We start from the raw sequence: 13,893 nt of genomic DNA, 5'->3' as shown, positions 1-13,893 counted from the left end.
AACGCTCGCTCGGACAGAAGCTTCTGCAGTAAGCTTTGGAGAAATGCAGGCTGCACACAGAGCAGGAATGAAAGTAACAATGCTTTCACGATGCATTTATAGCTGAGCCAGTCATCGGACAACAAAGCAGAAGTGCACTTACCTTTCACTGCAGGGTATCAGGTATTTGTACTCAGTTCAATTTTTGTCGTTTCGGTTGCTAAGCTGTTGGGGACTAGTGCTGAACTCTCTCCTCAGAGGAGAGGGCTTTTTGTGGTTTGTTCTGGTTTGAGTCAGCTGTGCTAAAATTAAGCCTTCAAAAACTCTGAAGAGTGGAAAGGATGGTCGATCCCACAGGTGAGAGTTTTCATTTCTTTATGGGCATTCTCGTTTCACCAGTAAAAGCTGCAGTTTCGGAGTCTAGAGAATGCAAATAAAATGTGTGTGTGTATGTGTGTGTGTGTGTGTGTTTAACAGCTAAAGAGGACCTCTCCTCCACTTTGGACTCCAGCTTGTATGATGATGTCCAGGCTCTTTTCAAAGAGATGAAGAGCGAGAGTTGTTCCCACAAAGGTACCCACTAGTGAAAGCGTGCTGAAATCAGAGTCTGAAGTCAAAGAGCAACATAATGGATTATTAAAAACTCGTCATCATTGCTGAGAAACGTGTTTGTCTAGTAAAACAGACGCTTCCATTAGCAGATAGTTTGCATCAACACAGGCGATCATTTTAACAGTGTTGTTTAATTAGTAATTATAATAAATAGATTCTAAAACTGTGATATATTTCCTTATCACTTCCTGTTTTCCTTCCCTTTGTTTACAATCTATTACACATACAGTCACTTTATTAGGCACATGTTCCTAATATTGGGATAGACTCCTTTTCCCTGCAGAACTGCATTAATTCAACAAGCTGCTGGAAACATTCATCAGAGGTTTTTGGTGTATGTTGACGTGACAACATCACTAAGCTGCTGCAGATTTGTTGGCTGCACATCCATGATGTGACTCTCCCAGAGATGCTCTGTTTGACTGAGATCTGGTGAGAAGGCCTGAGCCTCTGATACAAAGCAGAATGGATCCATGCTTTTATGCTGTTTCATGTCAATTTTGACCCTACCACCCAAATGTTGCAGCAAAAATTAAGATTAATCAGACCAGGCAACATTTTTCCAATCTTCTGTTGTCCTGTGCAAACTGTACTGTAGCCTCAGTTTCCTGTTTTTTGGTGGCAGGAGTGTCAGTCTGTTGGTGGGGCCCTGTCTGCCTACAAGGTTTAATATATTCATATTTGCATTCAGAGATCCTCTTCACCTCGGCTGTAACTAGTGGTTATTTGCGTTATCAGTGGCTTGAAGCAATGTGCCCCTTCATCTCTCAATTCTGGACTCAACAAGGCATGTTCACCCAAAGAACCATCGCTAGCTGGATATTTTCTCGTCTTCTGATCATTCTCTGGAAACTCTTGAGATGGTTTCCATGATCAGCAGTTTCTGAAATACTCAGATCATGGTACCTGACTGGCACCAACAACCATTCTGATGCTCGATTTGAACTTCAGTAGGTCATCTTGACCTTGTCTACATAATTAAATCCTTTGAGTTGCTGCCACGTGATTGGTGGATTAGATATTTCTATTAATGAGCAGTTGAACACGTGTACCTAACAAAGTGGCCGGTTAGTGTAAAGTATTAACACATAACTATGTGACTCCTAAAGCTGTGATTTATAGTTTTGAGTGAGGGATACCTAATAAGGGGCTGCAGAGCTTAGTTATTTTAAGCTAATTAGCTAATAGTAGTGGTATCAACCTTCCATCCTTGTCACACACAGTGGGATAATTTAGCTGCTAAAATAGATAGTCACACTTATTTGAGACAATGCAAGCAAACTACTGTCTGCCTGATTTGCAGGAATGCTGGTATGGAACCTCCAAAGGAAGGTGGAAGTCAATCCTTCCTGCAGCCTTTCAATAATCTCAATTCTGGTCCAAAACCTGGAGAAGACGTTAACAACAGTTTCCAAGGTTTGTCCTTCATCGGGTCTAGTCAAAATCAAGTTGTGCAGTTGTGCAAAAGCTATGCATTTAAAGACTTTCTTTTCTTTACTTCTGCTTAAAAAGTGCAAAATGAATTCAGATACTGAATTCTTGTTTGTCTGGGTTTTTGGCTGGTGTAGCTCCATGAGAACGAAACCTACATGTCTGTCAACCCAGTGCTGCACACGCTCTACTATGTAGTCATTCAGGTAAGACGCACTTGGCAACACACAGCTGAAAATATGATATTGTTCATGAAAACACTGCAGCAACAGCAACAAGCTGTAAATAATGTACAAATACAGGCTGAAAGGCTTTTCTGTATTTCAATATCCAGGCAGGTGTCACAATTCCTAAAGGTCTTTATCACAAAGCGTATCAGTGTTTGGGGAAACTGCTGATACTGCCATCGCCATACTCCACTGTGGCTCTGCACACTCTGAGGAGCATCAAGATGGAACTGACTGCACCAGGTATCACATATCCTTACACGCGTGACCTCGATACTAAAATCCGCCCTCACTCTTACCAGACAAACCCTTTCCTCAACAGGATCTCTGTACCTGAAGAGAGTCATCGCAGAGCAAAATATCAAGAATGAGCATTTTGCTGCCAGGGAAAAGTAAGCAGGCCATATTGAAAGACCTCCAGGCCTGTATCAGAATGATTCAACTGTATATCGCAACATTATTGTCTCCTGCTTGTGTCCTGCAGAGTGTTTGTGCTGGCAGACCCAGCTGTGTTTTCTGTTTCACTGGAAGCTAAGGTTAGAGCATACTTGGAAGTGTCACGCCGGCTCACAAACACACGGACTATGGAGAAAAGTGTGCTTTGTCGTGTGCTGGAGACAGGGTTAGGGATGACCTGCCAAAGCTCCAGACTAGCTCAAGCTCTTGAGGTAAATATATCCATGGGGGTGCTTTGGACAAAGAAACAGTAGTGATCCCCAGAGGATGAATCCCATTCATTTTCATGATCCCAGATTTATTATTTACTATGTATATAAATATAAACATAAGCTACATGAACTAATCACCAATTAGTTCAAATGGTGTATATATATATCAGGTTTCATTTTCCAGGTTTCAAAAACAGAACTTTAGTTCACACCACCTTGATTTCTACAAATATAAAAAGAACATGTACTGCTCAGAAAAATCAAATCAAATCAAGGAAAACTTAACAAAATTAACTTTTTTTGCTGTGAGTTTGAGTCCAGCACTGAAAGGATTTGTCTTCCACTGCACGGTGACACGGTGGTTAGCACTGTTACCGCACAGCAAGAAGGTCCTGAGTTCAAATCCAGTTTGCATGTTCTCCTCTTGTTTACGTGGGGTCTCTCCGGGTACTCCAGCTTCCTCCCACCATCCAAAGACATGCACTTAGTGGGGATAGGTTAATCGATTAATCTAAATTGAACACGGGAGTGAATGTGAGTGGGAAAGGTTGTCTGTCTCTGCGTGTTAGCCCTGCGACAGACTGGCGACCTGTGCACCCTGCCTCTCGCCCTATGACAGCTGGAATAAGCTCCTGTGACCCTGAAAGCGAGAAGTGGAATGGATGGATGTTCCTGTGTCATTTTGTTCCTTTATTCACATCAAGCTATTCATCAAGATCTGATGTGTTCCCCTGATTTTTTTTCTTCCAGGTTTTACAGAACCATGATGTGAGGCAATATTTCCAGGATGTGGTTGAAACTGTGAACCAGAGTTTACAGCATGGTCCCGGCAGTCGTGCAGATTATCTGAAGGAGCTGAAGCAGATATACAAACACATCTTGGATGCCTCTGAAAAAGGTCTGAGTGTAGTGTGTTATAACACAAGTTATTCTAAGTGGAGATAATAATAATAATAGTTCTTATCCACTTCTCTCAGATGTATTGAATGATGAACAAGGTCCTGTGTACAGCACTATGGTGCCCTTGCCAGAGATGAACTTCCTCATGTGGACAGATGAAGAGATGCTATGTGAGCCCATCAAACAAACAAGAACTGATGCTTCATATCTATAATCTTACCACACATACAAGAAGGCTGCAGTTTTACTTGAAACTGACGTTAAATTTGTCTTTCCTTAAGGGAATCTGTTGACAGACTTTGCCCTACCTTCTGGCTCCAAATCCATTAAGGATGGCAAAGAAAGGATCTCAAGAGACAGCGGGATAGTGAAAGACTTAAAGGACTCAGACGACGCAGAGCAGCTGCCTTACACGGCTGAAAAGACACTGCGGGAACGGAGAAATGCCTTGAAGAACTCAAAGTCTGCAGAAAAACTGAGTCTGATGAAGGAGAAGATGAAGGAAGATGTTACCGGAAACTCGCCTCTACTCAAAGAGGAGCGAAGTCACACGGCTCGAGTGGTGGTACTGGGGGACGACAGCACCCTGGGAAAGCTCACCAAGGCTTATTACATCATACGGTGAGGATCCCAAATACTGGAGTGTGTGTATGTGTGTGTGTGCACGCCCACTTTTAAATAAACTTTTCTAAAAATGTCCATACAGCAATAAAGAGGCCAAACGTAACATGCTGACCAAGAAACTAGACCTGCAGCTGTACTACATCCCAGTCTCTGATGCAGAGGCTTCACTGAGTTCACCTGTGAGTTACACTGACACATTCAAAGCAGCTCTGACAGGTGTGAGTCTAGAGGACTACGTAACTCTTAATACTCCTCACAGGATGAGAGCAGGTTGTCTTTGGCGTCCTGTTTGGAGAGAGTGGATCCATGGTACAGTGTCAACGTTAGCAGTCTGGGAGCTGCCATCCCGACGCTACCTGAGCTGGTAACCAACTGTAGCGATTACATCTTATTAAGAATAACTATATGCAGTCCATCTAATCCTGTCCGCCCTTTGCACAGCCTTCTGTTTCCAGGAAACCAACAGAGCTGAGCCTTTACCTGTTGGACACCCTCTGTTACTACCTTCGCTGTGGGACACAGCCAGTTAACCTCCCGGTCTATTCAGTTAAGGTACAGCAGAGCTATCATGTGTAGATATTGTGTTTTACATGCATTTAAATGTGGAAGCCAAAGAGCAAGGCTGGCTTTTCATGTGTCAAACATCGTAGCAGAATTCAGCTAAAAACAAAATAATAATAAATAATGTCTATTTTTCTTACTTAAAGCTGGACTTGTGTCAAATCGTGTAACTGCGTGTTGAATTTGAGTTTTAGCATTAGCTGTAGTTTGGACAATGAAATGTTTTTCTGCTGATATGGGGACTTAGACATTTAGTATTAGGCCTCCTGTGACATGTCTTTGTTTCATAATTTTTCACATTAGTTTTATTTGTTTGTGGATTTTTGTATCATTTTCTGTGAGTTTCAGTTCTTTTTCTCTGTTTCTAATGTAGTAATATCAAAGTTCACAGCCAAAACTGACTTGGCTTGTTCATTATTCCAATAATAGATGAGGGAACAGCCAAATTCTCAAATTGTATTCTTAAGCTCCTGAACCACATAGTTTAACTCACAGAAAGGTGAACCAGTCCCTGTGTTTGCATCTGAGGGTTTTGCCCTCTCAGGGATTCACTTATGCAACAATTTCTTGTTGTTGTTGTTTTTATGACTGTAACAAATTTCATGTTGATCTAATTTAAATGCTGTGTTATTTTTGCAAACTGTGTTAGCATAAATTATTTTTCCTACAGTGTGTTGAGAACAAATCTGAGCAAAGATGAGAGAAAATGTTTCACTTTATTCACTAGGTGGACCAAATCAGAGTACAAGAAATGTTGATCTCAGTTCACAATAACTTCACAAGCTTTTTAGTGACATGCACTGGCCAGTTTAGTAGGTACAGGTTGCTGATTCCCATCTGAGCTGAATTCATTATTTATGAATTCAACAAGATGCTGGAAACCTTCCTCGGAGATTTTGGTGTGTTGATCCACGATAATGTTCAGTTTTGGTGAACCCATTCTAATTTTAAAAGTATTGTGACTCTGATTGTAGATTTAGTTTCCTGTTCCGGTGTGGTCTTCTGCTGCTGCAGCCCATCTGCTTCAATGTGTTGTGTGTTCAGAGATGCTTTTCTGCATACTTCGTTTGTAAAGAGTGGCTATTTGAGTAATTCATTCCCATTGGCTCAAAACAGTCTGGCCATTCTCCTCTGTCCTAGGATAACCCCAGCAGACCAGCAGTTTCTAAAATACTCAGATCACGGTGCTCAGTTTGAACTTCAGCACGTCGTCTTGACCTACATGCCTTTATAAACATATGTGACTTGACCCTTACTACATGCCTGAATGCACTGAGTTGCTGATTGTTTGACTCCGTATTTGCATCAATAGCAGATGAACATGCGTGCCTAATAAAGTGGCAGATGGACGTCCAAATGTCTTTCCAGCTCATTCACTGTTTCCAAACAAATTCAAATGTTACAGCTTTAACTAAACTAAGTTTAGCAGTTACGTCTTCAGTGTAGAGTCTGGTAGGTGCTGTCATTCGTTTGTTCGCGCTGGTTTTTGATTTGATTAAATATGCCGTGTGTTTAGATGACCCTCTCCAACTCTGATCTGGCCGTGGAGGAGCTGTTTGTGTCCCACGTGGAGGCCGACATCCCAGATTTCAGACACCTTAAAGACCGGCAGCAGAGTATGTGTGCGAATCTTTCTGTGCATGTGTGTGTGGATATTGATGTAACCACGGCAACAGATGGCGACATAAACTGGCTCGTCTTTGACAGGGGAACCTTCTGTACGACAAAAGAAGTCATCAGTGGAACTCTTTGGGGTGGTTCTGTCGGTCAGCTACACAAAGGTGCACCCCTTATCCTTTTACACTCATTAACACTGTCACACTTGCACACAGACTCACACTCACTGATGTTCTCAACAGGCCACTTTAAGCAAACGAGACGTTAAAGGAGAAGCATCTATGACCTGGCGTGTGGTGATTACCTCAGAGCCGGCAGCTTCAGCGTCAGGTTTGTTGTTGGTTTTCTTTTTTTGTTTGTTTGTTTTTTTTATCAATTGCTTTATTTCAGTGCAATAAGAATTATGTGGAGAAAAAACTGAGTCATCCTTTTCATTTTGTTTAGGGGAGAGTTACCTGACTGCAAGTTTTGACTCTCTGAACCCCGCATACAGCACAGTAAGACGTTTTTCTCTTCTGCCTTGGATTATTGGCTAGTTATGGCTCATTATGCATGATGCAGTGGAAGTGCTATATCCATATCTGAAGGCAACCGTTAACTGAATCTGTTAATGATAGAAAATCGAAACTCGAAACATCAGCATCAGGACAATGGAGCAACGAACACTCTGCGTGTGTCTGGACAAAGACCCTCGCAGGATATACACCAATGTCCAAAAGTAATTTTATGCTTCTTCTGTTTTTACTTGTCCACTTTCACCCTTTAAGAAAAACTAACATGCTGCATTGTTTTTTTACAGAATAGAAATCTCTCCATGCTTGGACCCGGGTTGCGCCATTCGGTGTAGGTACAGCATCGGCAGCGAGCAAGAGCTGCCACTCAGCAAGTATCTGGACAAAGTCATGTCACTGCCAATCAACAGCTTCTCTGGTGTCAGCATGTGAAGGACACAGGCTGACTGCTTCACAGTCATCTTAATGTTACATTAGCAAAGCATATCCGTCCACCCATCAGTTCATTTTCTTCACCTCGCATACAGGTCAGGGTCGTGGTGGGCTAGAGCTAGAGGCAGAGGCAGGTCGCCTGAATAGGTCACCTCTACATTGCAGAGTAGAATCATCTACACTGTCTTGTGTTTAGTAACATTAATGTTAATCCCTTTGGATCCTCTTAATTTAGTAACACATGATTATTTGGATTCTCTCGCTAACTGAATTCTAAATGCTCACAAATCCTGTCATAAGAGTTAACAGATCCTCTACATGAGAAAAAGTCTACTAACTAAGAATGCAGAGTGAGTGTGTGAATGTTAGAGGCGTGTATGCAACAGGAAAAAAGTGCTTGTATGAACGGGCGTGATTGGTTGGATGAGGCTTGCAGTAAAATGTGCTTTGATTGTTTGTATTAAAGCTCTACATAAGTACCTGTCCAGTTAATTTGCTTCAAAGACAAAGTACTACAAGTATCCAAGTGCTTGTTACCTGTGGCCACTTTTCAATAATAAACTTTATATTTTATAAGCTGGTCGTGGATTTTTTTATGCCATAAATCAACTTAATCAGTGCAATGAAATACTACAATAATGCCATATGGCATCCAGCAGACGAGGTTAAAGTCCCACATACTGGGGAGGTGAAAGAAAGAAAGAAAGAAACATATATGTGATTTGAACCTCTTGATGTATGTGAATTTTTAGGGTTGAATCAAGTTGAATCACCTCATGTGACACCTGTTGGAGAGCAGAGGTGTAAAAAAACAGCATGTGCTGGAGTTTGGTATTTTCTGCTTTGTGTCAAACTGCTGTACGATGCTTTCTGCGACTCGAGCCATGATCCAGGTAAACAAACACACAAGTTTCATTGCTTAAAAAAAAGAAGTCCGGAGATTCACATCCCCCAAAAAAGGGGTCATTTTAAAGTCAGAACTAATCACACTAACTGAAGTGGTTCTTACTGAAGATTCTTATCTTTGCACTGAGGAGACAAATATAAAATTCAAACCAGATGACCTGCTTTAATAACGTGTAATTAGACATCAAAACAGAGGAGTTGGAGCTCTCTGATCACTCTCTGATGAACTGCGCCTATCGCGTAATCGAGCTGCGATGATGCTCTCTGAAGTGCACACGGGCATCCACACCAACAGGAGGAGCTATAGTCGTGGGAATCTGCGCCTACAGGTGTGAACTCGCACCGCTGCTGCAGCTGAGCGCGTACCCGACTGCTACAGGTGTCCTGAGCTCAGAGCAACAAAGGTTCAAACCCTGTAGTTCGCTGTCGGAGTCGCGGGTGGGAAATGAGAAGAGGATAAGGAACTTGGGCGGAATTTAAAAGGTAAATGTTAAACTTTGTTTTTCTTCCTTTCTAAAGTTGGCGTGACGTGGACTAGTCCTCCACATCTTGCAGGTGCGTCCAGCCTGACGGGTTGTTTCCTGACAGTCTGTCATTTCCTCGTTTTTTTCGTGTCATCTTATTTCGTCAAAGACAATGAAGTCGCTGTAGGGTGATCATTTGAGTCTGTCTGCTTCGCATGTGAGTTTGGATAAGTTCCTATAAAAACAGATGCTTTATTATTGTCGGAGCTACAGCGAAATAAACGAGGGCCAGCCCTCAACTCATTTATTAAGGGCCTCTATCGCATTAGGAACAGCACGAGGAATCATTTTATTACCTGAGAACAGAAATAAATCGCTGGAGTCTTCAATTTATTTATTTAAACAACTCTATATGGCCAACATAATGACAAAACATAACTAAAATTAATGTCCGCATTTAATATTTCTTAAATGCTATACAAGGACAGCATGACAGGTGTTTACTTTGACTGCACAGGCGTTATCTGTGAGCAAGTAATGGATTCATTTCTAAATGACTGGACATGAATAACTTAAGCTTATTATATAATATTAAACTAAAGTGTATTTCTATCTAGTTTGGCATCTTGACAATCCTTTCTTTAAATATTTAACACATTCTAGGGTCAACTTGGGGAAAAAAAGCAGATCTGAAAATGTAAAACTGAGGTCAGAGGTCAAATGCGACTGATATTTTGATGCAAACTGTAATGTGCTATTTAGAGTCCTCATACACCAGTATCATTTCCTCATTTTTGCCAATACAAACAAAGTCAGCAGAACCTAAAGCACACTTCTGAAGATAAAAGACATTTTATGAAAGTTTGACTTTATTTGTCCTTGGAAAAGGTCAGAGGTCAAAGGAACGTAATATTTAGAATCCCTATATATCTATATGCTGTCAATATAAACAATGGCAGGAAGAAACATAGTTTTAAATAGCTTTATATAGCATTATTACCACTTTGACCTTTAGATAATTTTGCCTTTCTTTAAGGAGAGGTCAGTGGTCAAATCTTTGTACAAGACTTTCTGTATGTTCACAATACACTCATTAGATTTATAGGTTCTAAGTTTTAAGACTTGGCGGAGGTAACGATCCGAAACATATTCTTGTGTGCGGCGTTCACGCTGACCTGTATCAGGCAAGATATAAACCCATATCTCAGGGAGATATTACAGATTTTACAGCAGATTCAGGAAAATAACTGCAGTCTAAACATGAATACTAACCCTAACCCTTCAAACTCTGATGCCTTTTCAGAATGTATTAGTATCAAAAGACTGAAATGTCTGCACTAACATTTTTATATTTTCTCTCTGTCTCTCTCAGTTTGAATCGCTCCATGTGACAGCTAGCAGGACGGACTCTAAGCTGCTCAAACATGAAGAGGATCAAGCAGATTGACATAAAGCGAGCCCTCGCTATGGCTGGCACCTTTAACTTCCTGTGCTCCTGCGCTAGAGCATGCTTGCTGCCCTTCCTCACCCTGTACTTCAGACAGCTTAGCCTGACTCCTGCCATGACGGGCATCGTCATGGGTACCAAGCACTTTATTACGCTGGTGTGGAGCCCCGCGGCGAGCCTGCTCTCCAAACACTACAACAAGAGACGAGCAGTGATCTGCGGCTCTGTCGTGTTTTCGGCAGCAGCCGCTCTGCTCCTCCTGCTCATCCCACACACGGATATGCACGCATGGACTTGTAACGCCTCGGATCCGCACGTCGGCCCGCCCCAAAATCCATCTGATGTACTGTCAGTGAACATCACTGGACCTGTAACATCCCATCCAAAACCTCATGTTTCCCAGTCGCTTGTCACTCCTCTTCCTGATGCTGATAGGAAAGCTCCTGTTATTACAAATGAAACTTCACCTCATCACCATCACAATCACAGTCATACCACTGAATCTCCTCTTCTTTATGCGCCACAAAAGAATGAATCAAAGGTGCCTGAAAGTTCCAGCAGCTCTTTGGCAACTCCGGTCAGAAACAAGAGGTCTGAGCTGAAATCAGAGCAGCAAACAGGGGAGATAAAGGATGAGAGTTCTTTGGGCTTCCTGGGCAGCCTAAAGGTGATGGACACTCAGCATCAGCTCTTCTTCTTGATACTCATCATCATGTGTGTGTGGGAGGCGGCATCCGCACCCCTGGAGTGGAATGTAGACGACGGCCTCTACGAATATTTAGATTTCGCGGATGCCTCGGACCGCTACAGCAACACCAGGGTGTGGGGTGTACTCGGAGCAGCATGCGGGGTTGGGATAACCGGCCTGCTGGTGAGCCGACTGACATGCCTCATAGCTGCTCAGACCTCAAGGAGTGTGGTGCATTTCTACTGCTATGCCGGCCTGGCATTTCTGGTCCTGCCCCTGGCCATGTCCCTCCCTCTCTACCTGAACAAGAAGCGAAACAGGACCAGCGGGCTCCTGAAAGCCCTGCAACTGGTGCGCGGCTCCCCACAGGCTGTGCTCTGCGTCTTCACCACCCTGCTGGTCGGGGTGGCGAACTCGACCATCGACAACTTCCTCCTGTGGCAGATGCAGGATCGCGGAAGCAGTGAGCTGCACATGGGACTATCTCTTGCCCTCGCTCTGCTCTCGCAGGCCGCCTTCCCTCTGATGGCTGGCCGAGTCTCCAGGCTGCTCGGCCCTAGGAGGATGCTCGCAGTTGGAGCCGCGAGTCTCGGCCTGCAGTGCTTCTACTACTCCTTCCTCTGGGGAGCGTGGGCTGCACTGCCTGCTCAGGTGCTGAGTTGTTTCAGCAGCGGAGCTCTCTGGTGGGCCGTGAAGCTCCAGTGTGAGGACATCGCCACACCAGGGGCTGAGAGGAGCGTCAGGAGGGTCTACAAGTCCCTCTCTATTCATCTGGGTAGTGCACTGGGGAGTTTGGCCGGAGGGTTTGTGGCTCAAAGCATCGGGCTCACGTGGATGTTCAGAGGACTGGCGATGGTTTTGATGGTGTGGTGTGTGTGCCTGCCCCTGCTCCAGTGGAAAGCCCCCCACCACCGCAGGATTAACTATTCCCGCCTGCTGGCAGCGGACGCAAGCGAGGCCAGTGACTCCGAGTCAGAACAGGAGAGAGACTGGCTTGATAAAGCAATGGAAAATGACAAAAGCAACAACAACAGTGCAAGGAGGGTAAACCACTAAAACCTCCAGACGGTGAAAATACTAAAAGGAGCAATTCTGTGAATAAGAAGAATAAATTCACTGTCACCTAATAAATGAATCAGATTTTGCTATTAATATGGAAATGGGAGTCATTGTTCCCTTCGAGCTCCGCAGCCTCGCTTAAAGATACGTCACTCTTCATCACCAAGTTGCACAGTCCAGATGGGGATGATTAATTTCCCACCCTGACAGGATTCATTACAATCAAAAGTGTTGACTTTTCCTTCTCATTACTTTTCCATCAGAATTAAATGTTACGTCATCCAGTCTGTCCCTCCATTTTTTCTTTTCTTTTCTTTTATCAGTCTGCGAGTGTCAGCTGTACGGATGGATTTTGGGATTCATCTCTGGGCCTCCTGAGCTTTTACTAATGTACATTTGCATAAGCGGTTATTGTTTTCTAAAGCAAACAAGGCAGCAGGATTACAGGCGAGCAAATCAATTACTCAGTGCCACCGGACAGCTTAAACAGCCTGAGGTATTGTGTTAATGGAAGCATGGAAGCTTCTCTCAAGCATAAACACAAGACGTGTGCAAAAGGTGAGGCCAAACTGTTGCACCACCACACCCGAACCTGCTGTTAATCAGCTGGAGGAGTCGCCGCTGACTGCTCTCACTTATCAGCTTTGTGTCTCCCTCTGGACTCTGAACTCTGACCTGAGGATATAGATTAAGCGAGATGAAAATCTTTGTTTATGTGTATTGAACTGGGGTAACTTGAGCACATTCAGAATGTCTTGTGCAAAAATGACTTGAGTTGTACAGCCCTGAGCTGTGACGACAGTCAGAAGACACCTGTTTAAAATTTTATTTGTCTAATTTATATTTCTGCTCATGTCAGATGTTCTCTCTCTATAAAAGATGGATTTAGCCTGTGAAATCATAAATCTGCATTTCTTGCACTGACCAGCAGGGGGCAAATGCTACGTTTGGAAAAAGGACTCCAATTATATAGAAGTCAATTTATCATAAATGCTTTTCCAATGAGTTTATGGTCTCAATTCCTTATTTTGTAAATTTTGGTCCAGTTTATAGTTTAATAGACAATAAATGAGAGTATACTATAAGACAGGGTGGGAAACTGCAGGCCTCGAGGGCCGGTGTCCTGCAGGTTTTAGATCTGTCCTTGATCCAACACAGCTGATTCAAATGGCTAAATTACCTCCTCTACATGTCTTGAAGTTCTCCAGCCGCCTGGTAATGAACTAATCATTTCATTCAGGTGTGTTGACCCAGGGTGAGATCTAAAACCTGCAGGACACCGGCCCTCGAGGCCTGGAGTTGCCCACCCCTGCTATAGGACATGTCTTCACAAGTACAAGTGTAACTTCATAGAGTCCTCAGTCAGATTCAACCTTACTCAAGATAGCTATGGCCAAACTGCTGAACCAAATCCTTTAAAAACCAGTCAGTGGAGTAACGCTGGTTAAGTCCATCTTTTGTATACAGTCTGTGGGAATGCTGTAAGTCACAGGTGTCAAACTCCAGGCCTCGAGGGCCGGTGTCCTGCAGGTTTAGATGTGTCCTTGATCCAACACAGCTGATTTAAATGGCTAAATTACCTCCTCAACATGTCTTGAAGTTCTCCAGAGGCCTGGTAATGAACTAATCATTTGATTCAGGTGTGTTGACCCAGGGTGAGATCTAAAACCTGCAGGACACTGGCCCTCGAGGCCTGGAGTTCGACACCTCTGCGGAAGAAAGAGAAAAAAATCCCAAAACTTTTTGTCTCCAAATGAAAACTGTGA

At 43.3% G+C, this 13,893-nt stretch overlaps 2 protein-coding genes across 2 annotated transcripts; both read left to right on the top strand.

Moving 5' to 3' along the window:
• Positions 1-320: 320 nt before the first annotated feature.
• On the top strand, positions 321-7,563 carry pik3r6b (phosphoinositide-3-kinase regulatory subunit 6b). The gene is made up of 19 exons (XM_087839585.1): positions 321-336; positions 457-552; positions 1,895-2,007; positions 2,160-2,228; positions 2,357-2,492; positions 2,572-2,641; positions 2,734-2,917; positions 3,668-3,815; positions 3,895-3,987; positions 4,099-4,438; positions 4,524-4,620; positions 4,701-4,805; positions 4,883-4,993; positions 6,519-6,618; positions 6,710-6,783; positions 6,862-6,949; positions 7,064-7,116; positions 7,237-7,337; positions 7,419-7,563. Exons 1-19 carry the CDS (start codon positions 321-323, stop codon positions 7,561-7,563), a joined length of 2,139 nt encoding a protein of 712 aa, XP_087695711.1.
• Positions 7,564-8,858: 1,295 nt separating this feature from the next.
• Positions 8,859-12,937, top strand: mfsd6l (major facilitator superfamily domain containing 6-like). The gene is made up of 2 exons (XM_006797894.3): positions 8,859-8,952; positions 10,306-12,937. The coding sequence occupies exon 2, from the start codon at positions 10,358-10,360 to the stop codon at positions 12,122-12,124; it is 1,767 nt and encodes a 588-aa protein (XP_006797957.2). The 5' UTR covers positions 8,859-8,952; positions 10,306-10,357; the 3' UTR covers positions 12,125-12,937.
• Positions 12,938-13,893: the final 956 nt, after the last annotated feature.

The sequence above is a fragment of the Neolamprologus brichardi genome, chromosome 4 (genome assembly GCF_056152115.1).
Source record: "Neolamprologus brichardi isolate AB-2024 chromosome 4, ASM5615211v1, whole genome shotgun sequence".
NCBI lineage: Eukaryota > Metazoa > Chordata > Actinopteri > Cichliformes > Cichlidae > Neolamprologus > Neolamprologus brichardi.
The sequence above is the reverse complement of the archived record's forward strand: the minus strand, read 5'-3'. Positions and strand labels throughout refer to the sequence as shown.

Coding starts and splice junctions, on each gene's coding strand:
- pik3r6b (XM_087839585.1), top strand. Junction 2,229..2,356: donor TCTACTATGTAGTCATTCAG/GTAAGACGCACT, acceptor TTCAATATCCAG/GCAGGTGTCACAATTCCTAA. Junction 4,994..6,518: donor TCCCGGTCTATTCAGTTAAG/GTACAGCAGAGC, acceptor CCGTGTGTTTAG/ATGACCCTCTCCAACTCTGA.
- mfsd6l (XM_006797894.3), top strand. CDS start 10,358: ATGAAGAGGATCAAGCAGATTGACATAAAGCGAGCCCTCGCTATGGCT.